At 38.6% G+C, this 27,874-nt stretch overlaps 1 protein-coding gene across 2 annotated transcripts in view; it reads left to right on the forward strand.

Moving 5' to 3' along the window:
- The window catches only part of LOC114647352 (uncharacterized), a 110,748-nt gene that overhangs the window by 36,221 nt on the left and 46,653 nt on the right, over window positions 1-27,874 (forward strand). For both annotated transcript variants that reach the window (XM_051923461.1, XM_028796053.2), the window contains exons 7-10: window positions 4,591-4,749; window positions 4,830-4,906; window positions 8,199-8,377; window positions 26,784-27,184. In XM_051923461.1, the coding sequence (XP_051779421.1) occupies window positions 4,591-4,749; window positions 4,830-4,906; window positions 8,199-8,377; window positions 26,784-27,184 (816 nt within the window). The remainder of the gene's footprint in view (window positions 1-4,590; window positions 4,750-4,829; window positions 4,907-8,198; window positions 8,378-26,783; window positions 27,185-27,874) is intronic.

The raw sequence follows: 27,874 nt of genomic DNA on the forward strand, positions 1-27,874 counted from the left end.
GTGCGGCGAAGTGAACTGTGAGCAGCAGGGTGCCTGTCTAGTGGAGGAGGCACTGACAGATACTCCCCAAATTCAAAAGCAACTCAGGTTTTGAAAATCAAATGTTATTCTTCTCCAGAGTTTTCATTGGACAGACAGAGCATTTCGCAGGGTGGGCACGGCTTGACTCTGGGGGGAGGGGGGAGTGCCCACCCCAGCCCCTCCGTGGTCACGCCTCCATGGAGTGATCTATTAATTAAGCAATTCATTATGTTTTATACTTTTCTAGCACCATTACCTCATCTAATAAATCACATCATCTGACTCTTAATATGTAGAATTCTATCATCTTAACTAATCAACTACAGCCAGCAGTAACTTCATATATACAGTATGTCAATTCTTCCATTATTCTAAGCATTGCTTCGTTTATAGGGGTGTCCTACAGGTTTTCCCATTGATCTTATCACTGTGTCTTAATAGGGGTGTTTGGGCTTTCTCACTAGTTTGTCCTCGCTTTTTAAGGGGGTGTTTATTAATCATCTACTTTATTCTAACCTTAGTAATTACATTTGTAGCTCCTCTAATGTGAGGCAAGAGCTTTACATGCCTAAACTTAAAATTACATTAGTTAATCCTTCAGTTACATTCAAGTCTTATCCTTATGTTTCCTAATTCATTGTCATAATTTCATATAAGTTTATACTTGTATTAAATTGTAAAAATGATTAAAATATTGACTAAAATTCTTTTTGACTAACCTCTTTAGCATTAGACCCAAGCATCACTTGGGCAACTGCATAGACGTGTCTAGCATAAGCATTAGACCTGAGGATTACTCGGGTTGTAAAAGTGCCAACAGAGTTAGTGCCAAACATTGCTCGGGAAATGACACAGGTGCATCTTGCATAAGCGACAAGCCCAAGTGTTACCACAGGCAATGATGCAGACTTGTCTTCTCCTAGCCTCATAATGGCGTCTCGTAAGCAATGTTTTTCAGCAGCCCAGGTGCTGTGAAATTGAAATAGAGAGTGAAATCAAAAGTGCTTTTGATGAATCCGAAAGCGACGCTCAGGTCAGTCACACATTTGCAGTTTGCTGTTCAAAAGCTGATCAGTCTGGAAAGAAAATCCGCAAGGAATCACATTACTATTGTCCTGACTGTGATGACGGATTGTGTATTTCACAGTGATTCTAGATATACCATACAAAACGACACATTTTGACAGTATATATGGTATTAGCATTATTTTTATTATTCATTATTATTATTATTTTAGCATTATTATACTTTCTACACTTCTGACTTTGTACTTTTAGCATTTTGCACGTTTTACAGTAGAAAGATCAGATTTAATAACTATGTAATTTTTCAAACCAAAAAATGCAATGCTTTTTAAATGTCTTTTTCGAAAAAAAAAATGTAACGCTAAGGAGGCTGCAATTCTATATATTTTTGATTAAAATTCTATACTCTCTGCCATGCAGGCTCCTTTTATCTGACCTGATTGGATGCAGTTGTGATATGCTGCTACCACCAAGGTGTGAATGAGGCAACTGACTGATCTGCTCACACTTGCACGTGTATGTATGATCAGCCAAGCAACTCAATCAACCTTGGAGCGAAATGCGCTCACACACATGCGCACCTGATTGGAGCCTGCAATTATGGGGAAACGATTATTTATTTAAAACTTTCACAGCACTACAGACCTATTATCACAATCCTGCAAATGTTAAACATCATTGATATTTAGCTTGATGCCAAAAAATTAGTCTGGTCTAAAGCTAAAGCTAATAAATAATTACTTTTCGTTCACAAGATTAAAAAGACAATAAATGATAATGAAGTTAAAAATGTACATAAGTGAATCGTGGAGTGCGTTTAACAGGTTTAACACTATAACTTAATTTAAATGAATGCATTTTTAAACAAATAGGAATATGAAATGAAATTTGGTTTATACCCAGATATTTTTTTTCTAAGAATACTGCAGAAGCAGGTGGAGAGAAGAAGGATGAGGAGACCAAAGCAGAGGAAAAAAATGAAAAGACAGAGCAGAGCAGAGAATACTTGAGAGGAAATAGAAAAGTTGTCTAAACACCTGAGTTGACAGTGTTTCTTGTGCCTTATAAGAAAGTGTTTCATTAATTGTTTAAAGTTTATAAGATTGCACTGTCTTTATCTGTTAACACTGCTGCTCAAGGAGAGCAAGCAGAATTAATTTTGGGGATTTGTGGGCATGTTTATGATCATTTTTCCTAAATGAACAAGGCAGGAGCAACCCTTGGACAGGGTGCTAGTCCATCACAATGTGAACACATACATACACACACACCAGTGACAATTTAGCATTACCAATCCACCTGACCTAAATATCTTAGGACTGTGGGAGGAAACAGGAGCACTCGGTGCAAACCCATATTGACAAGGAGATAACCTGCAAACTCCCTACAGGCTCCCCTGATTCTTTAGCTGATAGGCTCAGTTGATCATTCACCTTACTGTTGTATGACCTGTTAATTTTTTTTCCAATTGCTCTTTTAATTCATGAACATTGAGTAAATGAATGTATTTTTCTTTCTACTTCTTGCTATGCCTGGATAAAATTGATCACATTATGATGTGTTAACCCACAATCGCATTCCCTGCCTGAGAGGATAACAGCGCCATTTAATTTGGCTTGTGTATATGTGTAATTTATTTCTGTCTTCTATCTACTGTATGTTAATGTGGTTTTATGGATTTGTGATAAGGGCTATTTCTTTTAGTGAGATTGCCCCTCAAAATAGCGCCATGGGATGGAAGGGCAAACAAAAGGCAGAGAGAGTAGGGGGATCTTGACTAAAGAAGGAACATGCTGAAGAAACTCTAGTCAGGGGAAAGCAAACCAGTTTACACAGAAATTCAACATATAAGTATTTATGGAGGAATTAAGCAATATGAGTTCTTTGTTATGCACATAAAAGACAGAAGCACATTTCCAAAAACTGTGATGAACTTGTGGAATTCCCTTACTCAGATGAATCTAATAGAAATTCTGTGCTCATCATTGTCTTCACAAGTTATCACTACTTATTCATTGCAAGGGTGAGGACTTAAGGGTACTCTGGAGCTGACCCTGAACCCAAACAGCATCACAGAAGTTCAACTTACAAATGCAAGGGGTTTATTAACACATAAGGGAATAAACTTCAGCAGGAGAGAATTGAATATTACATAAAACGGTAAACTATCAAACACATAATCCTCAGGCCTTTCCTAGACAATACAATCAGTACCTGCCCTGTGGGATCTCAGGTTCACTTAATAGCTGTTTTCCTGTAGTTCCCCAGGCTCACCTAGTTTAGCTGAACCACAACATTCTCCTTCTCTCAGTTCTGGCCTTCTGTCTACCTGCCAGGTGAGCCTTAGTCTGCTGCTCCTTCCAAACTCTAAGCTCCTAAATCTTGAGGCCCAGTCACATGTCTGGGTAGCCATTAAAGACTTTTAGTCCTCTAGTGACGCTTCAGGTGATTCTGCTTGATCCACATACCACTGGAATGTTCCACCAGTATTAGTTTGAGTTTTGCACAGACTGCCCACGTGCCTATTGTAGAGCACCTGGTGGATTTTCTGTGAGTTGCTTTATCTCTGACAAATGTTTTCATTTGTTTATTCATCTAATATGGTGGACATTTTTGCACTTTGGTTTGTGTTGTATAAAAATTGATTTTTGTACATGACTGAGTCTGCTTGATAAGGTTTAAAATTGCTGCTTGTGCACATTCAGATTTGTGTTTCCATTTTGTGAAAGTGTGTGGAAGAGTTTCATCTGCTGTAGATAGGATGTTTCAAGTTTTATTGATGAGCACATTTTAACTTTGGGCCTTTGAACGATGAACAAACACAAGTAAAATCAGCAACTCATCAAAACTGACATCAGACCACATGTACACATGGAACTGAATTTCAGTGTGTTGTGTTACATCAATCACTGTGCACACTTGTAGGTCTTTGTCACAATTAAATCTAACATTACTTATGAACAGATTAAATACTGTAAGAGATCATCTGCATCTAATAAGTCTGACTTGCACCCTGGAGATCAAGTGAACAGCGGCTTTTAACATTTCCTGTCACTCTTGTCAGAACAGAAGTCACTTTTTTGTTTATTGTTTGAGCTGAATGATCACATTTATATGCTCACCACAGCTATAACTAGAACCAATCATGCAATCACTCACTGTCCATTTCTGAAGAACTATTACTAATATCACATGATAAAATGCTTTTTACTTCCCACCACACTGTTTATGTTCCGACAGCCCACATTTAGCTTGGCTCACAGCCACAAATACTGTTCCAGTAATCACCCTCCATCACTAACTACTGTTCACAGGAGACGAGTAAAGAGTGCGACTAACAGAGGATAACAGTAAAAAATTAAACAGGACTCAAATATCCCGTCAAGCATCAGGAATATTTCTTTGAAAACCAAAAACAAATATTTATTCAGGTGCTCTGATTGATTTTGATGCCTCTAAGGTTCATGTGACTTAATTTATATGACATTTGTATAAGACTGCTGTGAAGGTTGTTTATTTATAATTACACTTTCTCTCTTCCAGGGTTTCCGATATAATGGTTACTGGCCCACTGAATCTGAACAAATCATTCCAGTTTGATACCATGACAAGAACTGGTAATGCAACTGTAATGTGGACCCCATCTGAAAATGACGTGGGCAACTATATACCATTTTGGTTTACAGCTTTAACTGTGGAAGGGTAAGTCTTTTAAAAACAACGAGAGAAATGTGAGTTAAAATGCAGAAAAATGTTTCAGCACGTCACTCCCTCTCTTCCAGGTATCAGTCTGAGATCAGATGCATAATTGTAAATGTAGTACCTAAGACGCCCATCATGACGACTATGACACCCAGCAGTAAGTGCTGCTTTCTGATCTATAATAACTTTATTCATAGAATTTCATGGGATTGTACTATTATGTGAACAAATTGTAAGCTTTGATAAATGATGATAATAATGAATAAACTACACTACTGTAGCTATCTGGGACAATTATAATTTATAGATATACATTTCTTCTTGACTTAATTATTTACAACTATTATTTTTTGAAGCAACCAGATTCAGTGGTTCAAGTGGAGTTGGCATGTTATGTTTGTTCAAATTTTCATCTTGGTAGTCTTGGTTTCTTAATACATTCCCAAGGACTTGTGTTTTAGGTTGATTGGTGTGCATGAATGGACCCTGCATGACAGACTGTTGGGTTGGCTTGTTTGCTGGCCTTGCACTTGATGCTCTTGGGTTAGAACCTGACAGCCATGAAGAATGTTATCTTATGTAGAAGCCAAGAAGATTATGACTGTTTTATATCACTGTAAAAGACACCCGCTCAGGAGAAAATAGTTCTCCCAAGCCCAACAAGGCCGCTGGATGAAGTGGGATGGTGTGGAGAGGAGGAAAATTACTTGGAGCGAGATGTGGAGCATGGAGGCTAAGTTTTATCATCAGAGCCACATACGACGTCTTGCCCTCCCCAACCAATCTACATCTTTGGCATGGAAAGGATCCAGCATGTCCCCTGTGTGCTATCCCAGCAACCCTCAAACACATACTGGTGGGTTGCAAGACCAGCTTAACTCAAGGAAGATACACCTGGCGCCATAACCAAGTTCTGAGATGCTTGGCAGCTGAAATTGAGAACAAAAGAATAAACATTAACGCCATGCCTCTACAAGCACAAAGTATCATCCGACAGAGAACAACCTTCGTGCGGGAAGGGGAGAAACAGCGGACCAAGCCTTTACTCCAAGATAATGGTCCATTGAACCCAGCCCGGGATTGGGAGTTGCGAGTGGACCTCAGAGGCTCACCTTCCCACCCGAAATTGCGACAACTAACCTGCGTCCAGATCTTGTGCTCTGGTCCAAGTCCTGTCGGCGTGTCTTCATCGTTGAGATGACAGTCCCATGGAAGGATGCTATCGATGAGGCATTCGAACGGAAGAGGCTGCGATATGCCAGTTTAGCAGCTGAAGCAGAGGGGCGGGGCTGGAACGTCAAAGTGTGGCCAGTGGAGGTGGGATGCAGAGGGTTTGTAGCCAGTTCCACCACGAGGCTATTGAAGGAAGTAGGGATCAGAGGGCAGGCTCAACGGAAGGCAATTAAAGAGCTTGCCAATGTAGCGGAACGGAGCAGTCACTGGCTGTGGCTGAAACGTAGGGACTTAACATGGGCTGCCAATTGATCGAGTGGTGTCACCATGCAACATACACCCGGGCCTGATCAACCAGGGGTAGGCCAACCCCGGCGGAGGGTGTCATGTGATAAGCGGCCGAAACACCCAATGAAGTCGGGGCACAAAACTGAAGATGTGTCGCATTGGTTTCACCACGCAATTCTGTGGCAAATTCCACTACATTCAAGATGACTTCTGTTTTCAACTGTTGTGCTGAATAATTAGCGATATTAACACCTAGTCCTAGTAAGAATCATGCCAAGAACAGACTGTTCTGCCCAAGAAACTTCCCAATCCTATTCACCTAATACTCAAGTAACATCAAACTGAGTTTTGAAGAACCCTAAAGTCCTACTTTTTACAATCCGGTGTTTTGATATTTATATTTTATGTACTTCTTTTAGTTTGTGATCTGCTTGGTTACAGGATTCCGGAATTCTGCAGCTACCAGTAAGGCTGGAGTACTGAGCATGATACTCAAGCAAAAAATTCCATAGCTGGAGTGTTCTCGCTTTAAAAGCTTTGACTTTTAGCTTTTTAGGATTGGCTCTTACATTAGTGTTTTATTATAGATAGATAGATAGATAGATAGATAGATAGATAGATAGATAGATAGATAGATAGATAGATAGATAGATAGATGTTTGTCCCCAGAGGGGATACACACCAGAATGACTAAAAAGCAAGAAAATGCAAAAGAAAGAAAACTGTGTCTTCTGAGTTCAGTCCAACCTGTCGTTGATGTGGACCCCAAGTACTTGTAGGAGTGGACCACTTCTACATCAACTCCCTGATTAGTGACCGGACAAAGAGTTTTTTTGGTTGCGGTTAAAGTTAATAACTAGTTCTTTGGTTTTGCTGATGTTAAGATACAGACAATTCTGTTTGCACCATGAAACACATTTCTCCACCCTACTTCTCTCCTATATCTCATCCTCTTTATCAATACACCCTATAAGTGCAGAAGTTTCAAGGAATTTCTGCAGGTGACATGACATGCTGTTATATTTGTGTTTAATGGTGAAAGGAGTGATGAGAAAAGCAGACAGGCCTGTTCATTGTGGTGCTCCAGTGTTGCTCACACAGTATTGTACAGTACTGCCTGATAGATAGTCCATCATCCAGGACACCACAAGCTCATTCACCTGCATATCTCAGAGTTGACCCCTTAAAGGCATGGCTGGAGAAATCAGAAAACACCATCCTCACAATGCTGCCATATTTGTCCAGGTAAGAATAAGGTTTGTAGAGCAGAGAGATAATTGAATTCTCCACTCCAGTGTTTGTCCAAAGGCAAACTGCAGTGTGTCCAGGTGATCTACCAAGAGATGACTCATATAGTCCAGCACCATCCTCTCAATGGTCTTCCAGATGTGAGATGTGGGTGCCACTGGACTTTAATCATTATGTAAAGGGGCACCTGCCTTCTTTAGAACAGGAACAATACCGGATGTTTTCCATGACAGGTGTCTCTTCACTTGGTCTTTAGTTATGGACAGCCCACGTGATTCTCAGAGGTGGACTTTTCACTGGCCGTTCCATAGGATGTGGCAGGAGTTGTTGATATAGTAGGGCTGGTGTGGAAAGACTGGTCAGTGGAAGATGATGGCAGTGGGAATGAAAATTTAAAAAAAAATTGGTTTAGTGTGTTAGGTTTGTCCACATCCCCTTCAAAACACCTGAGCCCTGGATTGCTTGAGTCCAGTAATAATTGCCAGTCCATTCCAGACATTCTTCATGTTATTCTGAGTGTGCTTATGAGCCAGTATTTGTGTTGATGTTATACATATTGGTCTTGGTTAGGGTTCATAGATAACTTAAGCGTGCCCACTTTTGCCATAATATAATATAAAAAGGGAAACAATGAAGTTCACTAGTATTCTGCAATTCCTTTAAAACTTGCTTGTATAATAGTTGAATGATTCATATTTGAACTCCAGAGCAAAGCAGCTGAGTGTGACTATTTCTTGCAGACATCGAAGCTAACATTGAGTGCACTGAGACGACGATGAGCCTGTTTGTGCTGAAGTCTTCGGTCCCGGGCCTTAATGAATATAACTCGCGTCTTAATGATCCCACGTGCACCATGACATCTAATTTAAGCCATCTGATTGCCAGCTTGTCTTTGAACTCCTGTGGCACAGAAATTCAGGTAATGACCCAAACATTGGCATGTTAGGAAAATTATTAGGGCAAAATGTGCTTGAACTGTGACTCAAATTGAGAACAATGTTTTGTGTAATTAAAAAGTCACCTTAAAACTCTAATGTTCTTCTTTTACATCAGACTCTTTCCCCATCTTGGATTAATCTGATGGATGCCAGAATTCTCCTCCTTTGGTTCTTTCTCACTTGCCAAAGAAAATCTCACTTCTGACTCCAAGGTCAAGCTAATTTCCTTGATGACTTTTGACTTGTTCCTGCTCTTACTTTGGGTGCAGCTCTGGGGTCACTCTTTATCTAAATAAACACCAGACCAGAGGTGATCCTGGTTGTTTCTAGAGCCTCTACTGATCTGAACCCTCCATAGTTGTTGAAGAGTCAATTCTCCAAGCTTTCTGTGAATTGTCATATTCTAAGTAATAATTGTCATCTTTGGTGTTTTTTGCTCATTTCCAGTCATCACCAAATGGCTCAAACTCTTTCTAATATGTTTAATGCATCCTTAACATTTTGTGGGTTATCCACTGTCCATCATTATTCAGATGTGCGTAATGATCCCGAGTTGTTTCGCCGTGTAGTGGGTGCGGCAACGCACTGTACCAGTGCATGCTCCCCAACTTGACTTGACTTTACATCATTATTGTCTGATTGGACCCAGTTTTTGGCCACTACTTATTATGATTTGCATATTGGTTAAAATATTTGTGCCATTTCAGAGATGTTTTCTGAAATAAAAAACACATTGGTAGGGTTTTTTAATAGTCAGGGATTCTCAACATGAACTTTGTTTGCTTCCTGAAAGAGTCTTTTCCATGATGCCATTTTTTTTTTTTGCGGGTGCCACCATTTTCTGGCATGGTTGTCGCTTTATTGCTAGAATTACGACCCAGTAGTGAGTGGCTGTGACATAACGGGGTCAGAGGGTTTAAAGGTCATGACAAAAACTTTCTGTTCATGTGAGATTGCAGATAAACAGTGGTGAGAAGTAACTAATGACATTTACTTTCATTACTGTACTTGAGTAGAGTTTATAGGGAATTGTGCTTTTTATTGTATTCCTAAAAGTAAACAGGTTTCAATCTTTAAAAAAGTATATTTATTTAGTAACCTTCCAATTTCATTGTATTTTTCATGTCGTGTCATTACACAGTGCAATTGATGGGCTTTGTTCCAAATTTAGAATTCACAGTGGTCAATTAAAACAAAACTACATATAGAAATTTTAGTGTCATAGATCTGGATACGCCAAGTAGTTTAATAAAAGTTGTCATGGTCATACAGTTTTCTTCTTTTCTCTGCTATAGTCAATGGATGCACCCCAGTATATCACAATGTAATGATTAAGTGTGCTGTAGAAGTTATCTCCGTAAAGCTAATCTCTAGTGACTTTATGTTTTTGATGCACACGGAGAAACCTATGAAATGGAAGTGGAAAGTTCTCAGCACAGTAATAGTGACAACACTGTTTGTTAGAAGACAGATATTACTATAAAGCAGTGGTGGACCGTGCATTTCACACCTAGGCCTTCAGTAGTGCTCCGTCTGAATCAACCCGCCCCTCAAAAACTAATTTATGGTTATAAAAACCATCTAAATATGCAGAAATACAGTATAAAGAGCCGTTGCATCGCAGATAGAAAACTCCTGTAGCCACAATAAATGCTTTTATTGAATAGACAAACCAGGGGTGAACAAGTTCTTTTCTACTGCAGCTACAGCCGTGACACACATAAACATCAATAATAACTCATAAACTTGTAATATTATTTAGGAAAATTGCAACATTTTACTCACCAACAATTCGGATTATTTGTAAACAAAATCCATCCTCCTCTCTTTCCTCAAAAACAGTTCAATTACTAGCAGATTATCCGTGCGCTTCAGTTCCATCACAAAGTCCCTTTCCATCGCCATCGAAGCTAATGCTGAAAGTCGAACCTGCCCTGTCATATTTCTGGCATAAGTTTTAATTCGCTTTAGGGCTGAAAATGTCCGCTCGACAGAAGCAGTGGACATGGGAGTGGTCACCGCCAAACACACCAATATGTACAGCTGCCCCATGATGCTCTGATGAAGGAAGTCAAGGAGATCAGTGGGAGATTTTCCTGCAAAATCATCCATGGCATACTTACACCATCCTATCCAATCAACGGGTCTGAATAAGGTGACGTTGCCGTAATCATCCATGGCATACTTACACCATCCTATCCAATCAACGGTTCTGAATACAGTGACGTTTCCGTACGCCTGCTAGAGGGCCCTAGTAACACCAACTCAAAATCTGATTGGTTGAAGCAACAGTTTAATCGACATTTATTTTGTGTTAGAGGACCTGCAGAACAGATTGTGAAGGCTTCCGGCAGACTTCATTGACTTTCACCCTGCCTGGCAACAAATGATGGCTGAAATGTGATTGGTTAAATGTTTTAATACGAAAATACATGTCTGGAAGCAGCAAAACCATCGGAAAAGCTATGAAAGGAAGCGGACAGACTATTTGGAATTATTTAATAAGTATTCAAGGACAAAATATAATTAACATCAGTTTGTGATTCAGGTATTTTTTAGGCCAGCAGAGAAGGCCCTGATATAAAGTCACAGGTCACATTTAGAAGAGCAGTTCAGTCACAAGAAAATAAGACAAAACAGCTTCATTATGTGGAGTAAACTGTATCCCAAAAACTGTGGAACAAGCTGCAGCCCAAAGTCTCTTCCTCAAATTCACAAAATCCCATGGAAAGTAAGTTGTTTTTAAACTAGCGGGGTGTTTATAAAACAGCATAAATGAAACAAAAAAAAAAATCATAGTTAATTTTGCTGAAAAACACAACAGTAAATTTTTGATAACCAGTTTGTTGTGAACAAAGCAGTGCCCAGTTGTTCTAAAGAACCACCCTCCAGTGGTTCAAGTCCTATCTGACTGATTGGCAACAGCAGATCCAGCTCAGCGCCAGTCACACAAGGAGTCCCTCAGGGCTCTGTCCTCGGCCCTCTACTCTTCTGTATTTACATGCTTCTACCCTTGGCCATATTATCTGTAGCTATGGACTGGGTTATCATTTTTATGCAGATGATACTCAACTCTACTTTAATGTTAAAACTGGAACTTCATCAGAGCTTTCTCACCTCACAACCTGCCTTAGTGAAATTAAAACCTGAATGGAGCAGAACTCTTTAAAATTAAATTGCAACAAAACTGAACTCCTGCAAATTGGGACTAAAATGCAACTTAATAAAATGAGCTCCTTCCCAGTCCATCTTGATCTCATCAAACCTGCCTCTACTGTAAAAAATCTTGGTGTCATTTTTGATTCCTCCCTCTCTTATTATTATTAAGTTATTAAGAAACTTTCTTACTTTCACCTCCATAACATATCCCGTGTTCGCTCCTTCTCTAATGCTGAGAAACTTGTCCATGCTTTTATCACATCCCGCGTCGACTATTGTAATTCCCTACTGGCAGGTGTCCCTTCTAATCTTCTATCACAGCTCCAGCTTATTCAAAGCTCAGCTGCAAGAGTCCTTACTCGAACCAGCAGCAGCAAGCACATCACACCCATCCTGCTCCATCTTCACTGGCTCCCTGTGTCTTACAGAATCGAATATAAAATCCTACTAATAACCTACAAAGCCTTAAATAATCTCGTGCCAAAGTACATTAGTGACCTTCTCCATCACTATGTGCCTGCCCGCCCACTAAGGTCCTCTGATTCTGGCAATCTTGTTGTACCCCACACTAATCTACACTCCATGGGTGACAGCAGGGCCTTCAGCTGTATAGCGCCCAGACTCTGTAATGACCTACCGAAATTAATCAGGTCAGCTGAGTCCATGAATTCTTTTAAAAAACAACTCAAAACTCATCTGTTCAGGAAGGCTTTTAGCTCTACTTGACTTTATTACCCTTCTCTCAGTTTACCTTTATGTCAAGATGCTCATGTAACCTGTGTGTGTGTGCGAGACCATCAATTATGTTGTCTGTTTTTTTTTCTCTGAATTCACTGTCGTAATCTTCTTTATTTATTTATCTGGTTTGTACAATGCTATATACTGTATACCCTGCCATTCTTTCTTATATTCTGTAAGTGCCTTGAGCATGGGAAAGGTGCTATATAAATAAAATGTATTATTTTATTATTATTAAAGGACAAGCTAGGATAACATGGGCGTCATTTTTCAAAAGATGTTCCCCTTCAGTGTGTGATACTTATGTGTGGTGCATTTAGCATATATGTCATTTGCTAAATGTGCGTAGTGTGCATTGATAAGTTTCTAATATTTACCATAAATTTTCTGCATAAGGGCCCTTGCAAAATTTTTTGGTTTCAAAAGGCTCCACTGTAATGACACTGTCCATAACACCTGCCTCTCGTGGTCCACGTGCCACAAAAACTAAATGACTTTGTCGATTAAATTGTCTGAAAGAATTAAGGATTTATATGTAACACTCAGACAGAACTTGAGGTAAGCCTAACGTGTCTGAATTTAATCCAAAGTAGAACAGCTTTTCTTGTTTTTTTCTGACCAGGCCACCCACAATCACCAGTTCACATCATACAATGTCACATTTCTATTAAAGTTCAGTTACATGGGGCTCTTTTTAGTGATAGGCAGGCAAAACCTTCCTGAGTTACACCAAACTTTACACCGCTGTCTGTCCAGATCTCTGATATCAAGTGCCGTTTCAAAGGCCAGTGCTTACCCTGCTGTCTGCTTATACAACTTAGCAGAGAAACAGAGCAGGTTTAAAAGAGACAGGAAAATGAACAATATAAGACTTATAATGAAATTAAGATCATACTTTTCAACAATGTGTTTAGCAAAAAAATAACTGATTTGAAATTATATTGACGACACACATGCTGAATTATTTTAAGCACGTATTTCAACTGAACAACAATTGACAAAATATAAGAAGTTAATTTTATCATCTGATAATTCCTGAACTCTTTTTTTTTTCCTTTTTCAACACTTGTGTGTAAGGATGTGCAGCACAATCACCAGAATTTTACTGTTGTTTGTTCATCAGTCATCAAATTCCCTACTTTGAGATAACATATTAACCATGGCTTGAGTTTTTAAAATGTGCTTCAATATGACTGTTCTCTGCAACTTGTATTCGCCTGATGTCAACAGGATTCAAAATCCTTTTGTCTGCTAATGCTCTTTATTTGCAAAACTGTAAGTTTTTTTCTCTACTAAAGAAACTGTGCTTTATTACAATAATTACAGATTGTTTAAGTTACTTGCTTACCATGCACCCATAGTCAGATTGTCATTTTTTGCGTGACATACACAGGGATGTGCACTATTAGTGTAGTAGGCCGGGATGAGCCAGGCCAACAACTTTTTAATAAAAGTCTAAATGATTTAGTAGTTTATTATTGATTTCAAATTGTAATTTCCATAGTGTGCATGTAATAATAAAAATATGTTGACTTGTTTTCATAAATTTAAACCTCATGAGTATGAGGTACTTTGGAGTTAATGAAGGAAACAGTTTAATAATTACAATAATAATTACAGTTTGAAATCTCACAGACTTCTGTTCTGTTTATTTGGATTTTGGTGTGTGTGTTATTATGGTATTTCTCTCTACTTACCCTTTACCTAAGGTTAAGTGTACTCATCAGATTCATTACCAGATTGGTCTCCTGTTGCACCTAAGATTAACACATTCATACGTAGCTATACGCATACACACAGAAACTCAACCGTAACCTGTGAATGACACACACAGCTGGTTAATCTCTGGCACTTTAAACCACACAAGTTCCTTAGGAATAACACAATCTGTCACACTCTCAGTGATTCAAGAGACTTATTTATTATTGGCACGAACAACATACGATGTTTTAAAGATATCTCAGACTTAAATATTACTTTGGTCTCCAAGAATACATTTAAACATACAAAGGCTCAGCATCCTTGACTATAGGCCATTTACCAGCCAAGAATGTCTTACTTTACGTCCTGTTCCCTACTTTTGGGTGGAGCTCTCACCCTCAGCCCTTAATAAACCTCAGAGGTAATGGCAAATCTCCGGCTGCACCAGGTGCTCAAAGAAATCTACCTTATTACTTCAATCACTCTAGACATTAAGACAAAGCATAGAAAGTGTAAAAGAATGAGTCTCAACACACTGGATAACAGAATAAGATTTAGCACACTCTGCCACCTCCTGGCCTGGTGGGTAATTACCTCTACTTGGCCCATTCAGCTCCCTCCTAGTCGAACGTGTGTGACAAAAGTTAAAAACAGCATGGAATTTTTTGACAGGATTAATAATACCAGTAGACCAAAGAATAATAGAAAATAGGACTGACAGAAAAGTCTGGATATATATAGTCTTTAGAAAAAGCTTACAAAAAAGTAAAGATGAGAAGGATGAATGTGGCAAGCGGCTTGTGATCTAGCACTCGAAGTTATTCATGAAATGCTTTTCTGATGATCAGATGGAAACGGACACACGTTGCCGGTGCCCTCTTCTGATGTCGCTCTGTTCCCTTCTCCCTTCTACTTCCTCCCTCCTATATTGTTCTTCAGATGAGGCATATTTATTATAAAATTTTACCAGGGGGTTTTGCAAGATGTGATTGTTAGATCTTCTGATTGGCTGGCTGTCAATATGATGAATGAATTCACGCGTCCATTTTCCCCAAACAATAAAACTTTTTTTGTTGTTGCTTAAAACCTACTGGCATGTCTTCTTTTCCCAGGCTGTAAACCAATTTATCTACTTGTTGTTCCAGATGTCCATCCTTTCTCAGGTTATAAAGTAATTGATAGCCTGAGGCATTGCCATTTCTTCGTCTTTTGCTGGAACAGCTGTTTTAAAAGTGAAGTACAACTGGGAATATGATATGCTTTGATGTGTCCTGAATTTAGTTCATCTGTTGTTGTCTTGAGCAAAATATAATGAAAATACAGAACAAAATTTACAGATTTTGTACCCCACAACAGTGTGAAAAAGAAAACGTTTTCTTAGGTTGGAATCTAGCAGAGGTCTACAAACCAAGAGGTGACACTGGATGTTTCTGTCATATTTGTTCTATGTTTGGAAATTTATAATTTTTGACACTTAATAGAAACATTGACAGTTGCAGTTTGCATCAAAAGATTTATGTACATGAAACAACTTTTAAATATAAAAACTAAAAAAAAAATAATAATAATACAGCCTTCATTGTGTACTTCTAACATTAAAAATTTGTGGTCATAACTTTAAAGGAAATTCCAGCGGAGGGGAGTAGAATTTGCTTTGCGATTCTATCTTTTGGATAGAAATGTCAGTCAGTCATTTTCAAACCCGCTCAGTCCTGAGCAGGGTCACAGGTGGGTGCCAGAGCCTATCCCAGCTAGCATAGGGCACAAGGCGGGAAACAAACCTTGAACAGGGTGCCAGTCCATCACAGGGCAAAGACACACCAAACGCACATTAGGGCCAATTTAGGATCACCAATCCACCTAACCTGCACATCTTTGTACCGTGGGCAGAAACCACAGCACCTGAGGAAACCTACACAGACACTGGGAAAACATGCAAACTCCACACAGGGAGGACCTGGGATGTAAACCCCGATCTCCTTATTGTGAGGCAGCAGCACTACCACCACGCCACTTTGTCGCCCTTGAAATGTACACTAAGTAGTTAATTACAGGTTGAAATCAGTATGTCTGCTGTGTGCTTAGTTTAGATTTCCTTAAAATTTTTTGGGAATTTTATTGACATGTACAGGCCAAATTTGTTGAATTCTAAGTGCCATATGAAGTACTGTACACCATTTGCTATTTACAAAATTTCAGTATCTATACATATTAATAAAAGGCAAAGCCCTCACTGACTCACTGACTGACTGACTGACTGACTGATTGACTGACTGACTGACTGACTCACTCATCACTAATTCTCGAACTTCCCGTGTAGGTGGAAGGCTGAAATTTGGCAGGCTCATTCCTTACAGCTTACTTACAAAAGTTAGGCAGGTTTCATTTCGAAATTCTACGCGTAATGGTCATAACTGGAACATATTTTTTGTCCATACACTGTAATGGAGGAGGCGGAGTCACGTATCGCGTCATCACGCCTCCTACGTAATCACGTGAACTAAAAACAAGGAAGAGATTTACAGCACGAGTCAAACGCGGGAAAGAAGGTAAATGACGTTAATTTTTGACTGTCTTTTAATACTGTGTAAGCATACATATTAACACATGTCCAATTAAACGTGTGCATTTACGGGGTGATTTCTCAGGCTTAAAAGCTCGCCTTTTATCAAACGCGGGAACAAAGGTAACTGACGTTGTTCACTGTCTTTTAATACTGTATAACCATACATATTAACACATGTGCAATTAAACGTGTGCATTTACGGGGTGATTTCTCAGGCTTAAAAGCTCGCCTTTTACTAAAAAGGTAAATGCAAAACTATTTTCAATCAGTTTAATGAAACGCTCCCGTTAAGGATTGCAATAACATATTTGCGAGATAAAAGAACGAAGTAGGGGGAAATGACGGAAGAGCCGGAAACAGTGAAGAGCAAAAAATTAATTAAACAATTGAGAACGAAGCGAGTTAAGCATACAAGCATGTTCATAAGGGAAACAAAGCACGGTGTAAAACGTAAGTTTAAATTAAGTTTATAGAAACGCTCCCGCTGCGGATTGCAATAACATATTCGCGAGATAAAAGTTTAATGAGAAGACACGAGGTATAAACGAACCACACGCCGTGGCGCAACGTTAGGGGCAACAGTTTCAACCATTCTATGATCTGCTTCTCGCAACTGAAAGACGGCACATGGCGGATGTTAGCCGACTTGCTGACCGCAACGTTAGGGGCTTCAACTCTGGCGCTGACGCCACATCTCAGTGCCAACACTTTGCAGACTCTACTTAAAAGACACGCCCTCCTCACTGGACAGTTAAAAAGACCAATCAAAGTAACGATGACATCAAGTATTACCCAATCAAAAGTAGGAAAGGAGGCATCTTCATAAAATGCGTGTGGGATGATTTGCATGAGACGCTGCTTTAAAAAAAATGATAAAAAAAATACTGGACAAATCCCGTCCAGTATTGATTCAAAACGGGACGCGCAATTTCATTCTCAAATGCGGCACGATTCCGTATTTTAAAGGACAGGTGGCAACCCTACAGTGCCAGGTAACCACCCATACAATCAGATTGTGATTCAGACTAGGAATGCAATGAATGTAATTACCCCGATCTACATACAAGGCGAAAGTCTTGCAACATTCAAAGATGATGGTTTGGGATAAGTACACCATACAACATAAAAGAGCTTATGAAGCCTTGAACCGAAAAAAGCAACATCTCAGAGATCGTAAAAAAAAAAATAGGAGGTAATGTCGTTTTACTCGCTGTAGATTTTAGTCAAACATTACCAGTTATTCCACGAGGGAGACCAGCAGATGAACTCAACGCGTGTTTAAAATCCATGCTTCTCCCACGCTCGGTTATATGTCGTGTGTTCTCGGGTAGGTACACCAAAAAATGTATACATTTAAGCATGTAATGGGCAAACAAAAAATGAGGTATACCCGAAGGCACTGCAGTAGTACTTAATCTAACTTTACTTCTTAAATGTTAATGTTTTACTGTTTAATAATTTATACGCTTCTTATATGTTGTTCAAATTCTTTTATCAAAATACCAGTGACAGCGCAATGCACGATAACATGGAGTGAATACACCATACGCATCCGCCCACGGCCGCCCTGGTGTGCGCAGATAGGAGTTGATTCTACAATAAAATAAAATAAAGATTAAAAGAGTAATACAATCATCACCCATAAAGCGGATAGTAGACGTGACGTACTATATGTGTACCAGATTTCAAGTCAATAGGTGAAACGGTTTGCGAGCTACAGGTGATTTAAAATCCTGGACAGACACACAAATTGCCACGGTAGCAAATTACAGAAGAAGATTTTACTGTTTAATAATTTATATTTATATGAAATGTGCTTCTTATATATTGCTTCATATTCTCATATGATAATGATGTTAATGTTTATATTGATTTCTATGTTATTGAAACTGCATGTATGTGTGTATATGTATGTATATATATATATATACTAACAAAATACCCGCGCTTCGCAGCGGAGAAGTAGTGTGTTAAAGAGGTTATGAAAAAAAAAGGAAACATTTTAAAAATAACGTAACATGATTGTCAATGTAATTGTGTTGTCATTGTTATAAGTGTTGCTGTCTTTTTATATATATATATATATATATATATATATATATATATATATATATATATATTATATATATAATATACACACACACATAAACATTTATATACATATACATATATATACATATCTACATATACACATATCTACATATATATACACACATACATAAACACACACATAAGACTTATTGACTGAAACGGGCTTTCACGAAAAAAGTTAGGGCTTTGCTACAGGATACACCCTCCACAAGTTAACCAAGTAAAAATAAAATATATATTTCTGTTTTATTTAAACCTTTTAAGTTCATATGCATAGCCCCATTTGGCTGTTTAATTTTTTTTTTCTTTCTTCAGTAATATTTAATCTCCTTAAAGAAAAAGAACATATCCATTTTACTTTTTTTGTATCTCTGTAGTAATATTTTAGTGTAAAAGAATAACCAGTATTTAAACCTTTTATGTTACTTTATACATTTATTTTACACAATGTTGAAAAATTAATAAGAAAGCTACATATTTTGGCAGCTGCTGCTTTCTTTTTCAGTGGAGAAACCCTCATTTATAAAAGTTTGCTGCAGATGACTTAACTGAAAATAAATGAATAGTTCCTATGTGTATAATACATATTTATCTATTTAACTTATGCCTTTATTCCAGCAACTTACAACATCTGAGGTACAATTTGTTACATTACTTTTGTTTTTTGCAGCACAGGCAGGTGAAGTGACTTCCTCACGGTCACACAGTGGTGTCAGTAACACGATTTGAACTGACAAGCTCTGGGTTTGCTGAAATATTACTGAAGAAAGAAAATAAACGAAAACGGGCAAATAGGGCTATGCATACAAATGTCCATCCGTCCATTATCCAACCTGCCATATCCTAAATACAGGAGCCAATAAGTAGATATGTATATATACAGTATATATATATATATATATATATATATATATATATGTGAATGTATGTATGTATATATCTATGTCTATATATATATATATGTAGATATGTAAATTTGTATATGTATATATATATGTTTATGTGGATGTGTATATACTTATGTATATGTAGATATGTGTATATGTAGATATGTATATATATATGTATATGTATATATATGTTTATGTGTGTGTGTGTGCATATTATATATATAAAAGACAGCAACACTCATAACAATGACAACACAATTACATTGACAATCATGTTACGTTATTTTTAAAATGTTTCCTTCTCTTTTTCATAACCTCTTTAACACACTACTTCTCCGCTGCGAAGCGCGGGTATTTTGCTATTTATCTCTTTATATAAAGGAGAGTTGGGATCCGAGAGACTGTGTTTGTGTGTTTGTGGAGGGTTAAGGCGGGTGTTGGAGTCACGTGATCATCTCCCCTCCCATTCACCTCATTTCATTCACTTCATTTCGCTCGAGCTGAGCTCCGCAGCTGGCGCGGTTTTGCTGTTCTTGATTTGCTTTTCACATGGCCAAGTATACGTTGCATGCTCAAGAGTAAACTCAGCGCACAACTTGGTCATATTACAACCGGAGGGGCGAACTGACAACATGGTATACAAAGAGATCCTTAACAAATAATTATTGGTATAATTTCCCTCAGTTTATTATATAAAATTTTAAAGCAGTACTTCGCCGCTGCGAAGCGCGGGTATTTTGCTCTATATATATGTGTGTGAATGTATGTATGTATATATGTATGCGCACGCCACCACCAACAGGACACCGGAAAAGGAAACAGAAGAGAGAGTAGGGGTTAGTACAGATTTTGAATGAATAGTTATTATAATGAATTGGATATACAGAGTATCAGGATTAAATTACAGTGAAGTTATGAGAAGGCCATGTTAAAATAATGTGTTTTCAGCAGTTTTTTAAAGTGCTCCACTGTATTCGCCTGGCGAATTCCTACTGGCAGGCTATTCCAGATTTTAGGTGCATAACAGCAGAAGGCCGCCTCACCACTTCTTTTAAGTTTTGCTCTTGGAATTCTAAGGAGACACTCAGTTGAGGATCTGAGGTTACGATTTGGAATATAAGGTGTCAAGATATTCCAATATATAAGCCGGGGCGAGATTATTTAAAGCTTTATAAACCATAAGCAGAATTTTAAAGTCAATTCTGAATGACACAGGTAACCAGTGTAGTGACATCAAAACTGGAGAAATGTGTTCGGATTTTCTTTTCCTGGTAAGGACTCTAACAGCTGCATTCTGCACTAATTGCAAACGATTGATGTCTTTTTTGGGTAGTCCTGAGAGGAGTGCGTTACAGTAATCTAGCCGACTGAAAACAAACGCATGAACTAATTTCTCTGCATCTTTCGATGATATAAGAGGTCTAACTTTTGCTATGTTTCTTAGGTGAAAAAATGCTGTCCTAGTGATCTGATTAATATGCGATTTAAAATTCAGATTACAATCAATGGTTACCCCTAAGCTTTTTACCTCTGTTTTGACTTTTAATCCTAATGCATCCAGTTTATTTCTAATAGCCTTCGGTTTTTTCTTTATTTAATTTGAGAAAGTTACTATTCATCCATTCTGAGACACAGGTTAGACATTGTGTTAGCGAATCAAGAGATTTGGGGTCATCAGGTGCTATTGATAAATACAGCTGTGTGTCATCAGCATAGCTGTGGTAGCTCACGTTGTGCCCTGAGATAATCTGACCTAATGGAAGCATGTAGATTGAGAAGAGCAGCGGACCCAGGATAGAGCCTTGTGGAACACCATATAGAATATCATGTGTCTTTGAGTTATAATTACCACAACTAACAAAGAATTTTCTCCCTGCCAGGTAGGATTCAAACCAATTTAAGACACTGCCAGAGAGGCCCACCCATTGACTAAGGCGATTCTTAAGAATATTATGATCAATGGTGTCAAATGCGGTACTCAGATCTAAGAGGATGAGAACAGATAAATGGCCTCTGTCTGCATTTACCCGCAAGTCATTTACTACTTTAACGAGTGCAGTTTCTGTGCTGTGATTTGTTCTAAAACCTGACTGAAATTTATCAAGAATAGCATGTTTATTGAGGTGCTCATTTAACTGTATAATGACTGCCTTCTCTAGAATTTTACTTAAGAAAGGCAGGTTAGAGATGGGTCTATAATTTTCAAGAGCAGAGGGATCGAGATTATTTTTCTTAAGTAGGGGTTTAACTATCGCAGTCTTAAGACAGTCTGGGAAGACCCCCGTATCTAATGACGAATTTACTATGTCAAGAACATTATCAATAAGCACGCCCGATATTTCTTTGAAAAAATTAGTTGGTATTGGGTCAAGGGCAAGGTGGAGGGTTTCATTTGAGAAATTATTTTATGTAAATCAGGTAAATCTATCCTAGTGAAAGACTTTAATTTGTTTATTATGGAGTACTGGGGTTTAGGAGGATCCTTAGTGTTGGGGAGATATACTATGTTATTTCTAATATCATTAATTTTTTGATTGAAAAATACAGCGATAGCCTCACAGGTTTTACTGGAAGTACTTAGGAGGCATTCCTTTGAGTTACCTGGGTTTAACAGATGATCAATTGTTGAAAATAAGACTCTGGGATTACTATCATTGTTATTTATAATCTTAGAGAAATAGCAGCGCCTCTCAAGACGGACTGTGTTATTGTATTCTGTTATTTTAACTTTTAATATTTCATAGTCAATAGTTAGTTTAGTTTTCCTCCATTTACGCTCAGCTCTACGGCATGTTCTCTTTAAATCAGACACTTTTTGGGTCTTCCAAGGTATAACAATGCTAGAAGATTTTTTAACTGTCTTTTCAGGTGTAACTAAGTCAACAGCAGCCCTCACTTTAGTATTAAATCTTTCCACCTTACTATTTACATTCTCCTCGCTATTATAGTTGGCACTATAAACGGACTGATTGGTTAGAATGTTTGTAAGTTTTAAAGCTGCTGATGAGTCAAAGAAGCGTTTTTTAACAATATGCTTCTCATGAGTGTTTTCTATCATTATTTCTATATTAAAAAGTAGAAGAAAATGGTCTGATAGACCAATATCAATGACCTGCTTTATATCAACTTTTAGTCCTTTAGTAATTACTAAGTCTAACGTATGACCTGCTTTATGTGTAGGCTGATTAACGAGCTGTCTCAAATCAAAAGAGTCCAGGAGGTTCATAAATTCTTTTACTTTTTGGTCAAATTGATCATCTATATGAAAATTAAAGTCGCCGACTATTAAGAGTGTGTCATAGTTCGTAATTAAGATTGACATCAAGTCAGAGAATTCCTCAAAGAAAGACGCGTTGAATTTTGGAGGTCTATACACGGATAATACTAGAACGTGAGAATCTCCCTGAATAATAATGGCGAGATACTCAAAAGACTTGAATTTACCAAAACTGATATTTTTACATTTTAACCTGCTTGAGTAAATGTTTGCTAGTCCTCCACCTCTCTTTCCTTGGCGATCAGCACGAGTAAAACTGTAATCCGGAGGCGCAGATTCGATTAAAACAGCTGCGCCATCTGAGCTAAGCCACGTTTCACTTAGTGCAATAAAATCTATTTTTTTATCACTAATAAGATCGTTGATAAAAAACGTCTTGTTAGTTAAAGCTCTAATATTTAATAGTGCCATATTCAATGTTTCGGAGGAGCAGAGATGAATACTATGTGCGTTATTGATATATGGAACAGGAATTAAGTTATTTTTATTAGCGCCGCTCTGTGTGTATTTTTTGTTTAATCTATGATCTGTTTTTACAGTTTTAATACATTGTTCATCTAAAGTAGTAACTTTAATTAAATTATTGGTGTTTATGCCGTATTGCCTAGATTTTCTATGTACAGTAAGATTGGTTATTACAGTATTTTTGTTGTGCACTTTTATGGAAGATTTTATTAAACAATTATCATGACCAAGCACAGGAGTGGCATTTCGGAAGGGGTTAAAAGCAGAGATAGATAGTCAAGATAAACGAATTACCTTGGATATGTTTTCAGAGAGGACCCGGGTGCCGAAGCTATTCGGATGCAGGCCATCTCACTTGAAAAAACGCGGTCTTTCCCAAAAGAGGTCCCAGTTGTTGATGAACCCGATGTCTTGATTCTTGCAGAAGCCCTGCAGCCAGTTGTTTAAACCAAGCAGACGACTGTAGTACTCGTTTGATCGTCTGACGAGAGGGAGTGGACCCGAGATGAAGATCTTTGCCGATGGGGTCCTCTCCTTTGTGTCTTTAATTAATGCAGTGAAGTCTGCCTTGAGGATCTCGGACTGTCGGTGCCTTATGTCGTTTACGCCAGCATGTATAACGATGGCTCCAACTGCCCTGTTCTTGTAGATCGCCGGCGCACGTCTCGGACACGAGCACCGGGAAAACAAGAAACAAAAGATTTTCTATTAGGGCAAGTGATATTGAGGTTCCTAACAATAGAATCACCTACCACTATTACATCACCAGGAGCTGAAGGCGAACTGTGGACGCTTAGAGGGTCAAACCGGTTCTGCGTTACGATGCTTGCCTGTGCCGATGGAGGTGTTCTGGCCTTGAACCCCCGCCTGCATAGCTGAAATACACCAAGGTCATCATCGGTGTCGCTCCTACGAAGCGCGGGGGTGAAGTTGATTTGAGGGCAACAACGCGGGGTTGATGTTACGCTGATAACAGATGGCGAGGACGGTTTATCCAACAGCCGAGCCTTCAGATCTCTGAGGTATCTTCGTCTGGACAGAAGTTTCTGAATCTGTTCATCGAGTGCCTGGAGTTCCTCAACTACAATTTCAACGCGATTCACCTCACTATCGGCCATTGTCCGCTTCTGTTTCTGCTTCCGCTTCGTGCCCTAGGAAGAATGAGAGAGAGAGATAGTTAGTGCTTGCCATGAGCTTTACTGAAAACACCTGCAAGGGGTGTGGCTTCTCTGTCTCATTTGCCCTCATTGGTCATCGTCATGGCACTGTGATAGAAAGAAAAGGAGACAAAATTGTTAGCAGGGTGCATCGCATATCTCAGATACATCAGGAAGGTGATCTTCTGACACTCATGTGTTATGATGTCCAAAATCTGACAGAGTGGGGGAAAAGATTTTAAAAGTCAAATACGTTTTCCACACTGACAGAAAACAAAAGTCACTGGCACAACGTCATTGAATTGAAAATATTTACCTTGGTTAAAGTCAATATTCAACACTCCACCATTGGAAAATCAATGTGGAAAACAAGGAAGAATCCATTGGTCTGAGAAGAATTTTAATGCTCATCTGCAGGTTCACAAAACAGTTATCAAGATTTAAAAAAAATATATTTTTTGGGTCTGGGACTCCAAAGTGGATTATTTTGACCTCCATGTGTCATATTATGTCTTCTTATTGTACTATAAGACCCTCATCATTTCCTACTTGCATTTGTGTAGAGTTAGAGGTGCATGGACACAGGGTTACGGCAGCCATTTTATTTACGTTTGAGTCGCATGTTCCGTGATTGTCTTGAACTTTGTACTGCTAAAGAAAAGACATTTTACCTATTAGGAGAAAACTCTCTACCAATTAGCTTGGTTTTAGATGTTGGATTTTACCTCTGACCCACTTGGTGTGTACAAATGTGTTTTGCACTTAGTGTTAGAACCCTACTACATGTGACAATTTTCTTTTTAAGTCAACTAGAAACAATCTCTGTTTCTTGGTACCTGATATGCATATCAGTCATTTACTTTTCTATTCAAAGGGGTAAATGTTTTCAACAAGTGGGACACCAGTTCATTCCTAACAGGTAAAGAAGGCTGCATTGGAGATCAAATCCAGGTCTATAACATTCTCGAAGGCCATCAGAATTTTACCTTATAGTCCCAATTCATTTTCAGACTCTTCTCAACCAGTTTGATTTATTTTATCTCTCTGTTTGTGTTATTTTCTGCAACACCATTCCAGCTGGGTCATGTGTTTGTGATTGAAGCAACTAAGATGCCACTTACCATCTGGTATAAATATGGCAACAATTGGTATCTCTGGATAAAATTCCTATTACAATACTTTGCGTTTATCTTCACTTTTAATTTTTATTTGAGGGCCTTATTGTTATAGATGGAAGCACAGGTAAGTCATTGCCTTCTAGGCATTGCTTTCTGGAGCAACCTGCCAGTGTCGAAAGGCTGAGTGCAGGGTTATCTGCCAAGAGCCACCCTTCCTTGATGTTTCACCCCTTTAAACATCTCAGGATGGTGGGGCAGTGATATTGATGTCTTCCTACTACTCCCTACAGCCAGCCTTAGTTTCCTTGCTCTTTCAATTGTGTGTCACTTCTTCTGAGCCAAAGCCAGAAACTCCTTTTATTTGCCTCTTCTTCCAGTTGTTTGACCACTTTCTTTTACATGGAATCGGTAATTCCAACAACATTCAGAAATCGTTGGTGGAATATTGCAATGAAACCTCTGCTGTTGACTTCTACAGAGTAGAACACATATCTTCTACCCTCCATGCACACTTCTGCCAACTCCTTCTACTTCTCCTTCTTCCTTTCAAAACCTGCCTCCATTTCTTCTTCCCACAGGACAGGGAGCTTGTCCATGATCACTGTCCTGATAGAGATAAACCACAAGACAATGTCTGCTCAGAGGGGGGATGTAGCAATTTGGAGTAGAACCATCCACTACCGATAAGGTTCCACTTAGACAACTTGACTTTCACATTTCCTTTAGTTTGGACATTGATGCTCTTACGACTATTCTTTAACTTTGCCACTTTGGTTTTCATCTCCTGATCGAGGTACTTACTCATAGTAATCTTTTAAACTTCCTTCTTCTCCCATAAAAAGAAGTAAGCTTGAGCAATGTTTCATGGCAACAAACAATAAAATGGGGGGCTCTTTGACAAAACGTGGGAAAAGGAGAGAACAGGGCAGTAATCATACTGTCTCTGGACATAAATAAACTTAAATGACATGATTTCTTTTTAAACGTGACCCTGCTCTTAGTCTTTCCTTTGCCTGATTGAGGGTCCTTTCCATTTCTGCCTGTTGTATTTCTGTTTTTTGTTCATATGACAGTCACATGATGGAGGACAACCAATCAATGTGAAAGTAAATGACCTTTTGAAACATGATAGTTATGTCTGTGCTTTGTATGTTTTATCTGGTTTGACTTTTTTTAACATCCCCAGTATAATAGTTAATACTTTTACTCGTAATTTCTTTTTCAGGATAATGGCACTGCCATAATTTTCCAGAATGAAATTTCAAGTTTTGATTATCCTAATCAAATTATAAGCAGAGCAAACCAGGTGGAGATTCCCTTCAGTTGTGCTTATCCAAATACGGGTCAAGTGTCTGCTTCATTTAGCCCTCACAAGGCTGACTACAAATTCTATGAAGCTGGCTTTGGGACCTTCACCTTTTTGTTTGAGTTTTATGACAGCAGCGACTTCACAAGCATCATCGACCTGAGCGAGTACCCACTTAAGGTGGAACTCGGGCAGATGTTGTACATGGGCATCAGTGTGGATTCATCACTGGAGAACATCAAGCTGTTTGTCGACACATGCCGGAGTATGCCTCATGATGACCCCAATGACTCCATCTATTATGACATCATTTCAAATGGGTAAATCACATTTACATGTTTAAAAGTGTTTAATGGTACAGATTAGGCCCTTATCTTTAGGTGAGTTTCTTGGTTGCCCTTTAAATTGTCAGAGATTTCAATTCTCAGATATTTTTGAGCTTCATTCTAAATCCTAATAATGCTTGAAATTTAACTACATAGAAGTAATAACAACATATATACAGTATTCATTGTTCAATGTCTAATCATCCAAAAATGATTCCACATTCATTGTCCACATATACTAAGGTGTGATACTGTTCAGATGTATTTGTGGGTCTGATCTCCTGCACTGCACCATTAGTCAGTCATTATCTATTCATGCTATTGTGGGCTGCATCAGGAGTGGGCAGGAGGAGGAGTATAGGGACCTAATCAAGGACTTTGTTAAATGGTGCAACTCAAACCACCTACAAATGAACACCAGCAAAACCAAGGAGCTGGTGGTGGATTTTAGGAGACCCAGGCCCCTCACGGACCCCGTGATTATCAGAGGTGACTGTGTGTAGAGGGTGCAGACCTATAAATACCTGGGACTGCAGCTGGATGATAAATTGGACTGGACTGCCAATACTGATGCTCTGTGCAAGAGAAGACAGAACCGACTATACTTCCTTAGAAGGCTGGCGTCCTTCAACATCTGCAATAAGATATTGCAGATGTTCTATCAGACAGTTGTCGCGAGCGCCC

This window comes from Erpetoichthys calabaricus, chromosome 2, assembly GCF_900747795.2.
Source record: "Erpetoichthys calabaricus chromosome 2, fErpCal1.3, whole genome shotgun sequence".
In the NCBI taxonomy this organism is placed as follows: domain Eukaryota; kingdom Metazoa; phylum Chordata; class Cladistia; order Polypteriformes; family Polypteridae; genus Erpetoichthys; species Erpetoichthys calabaricus.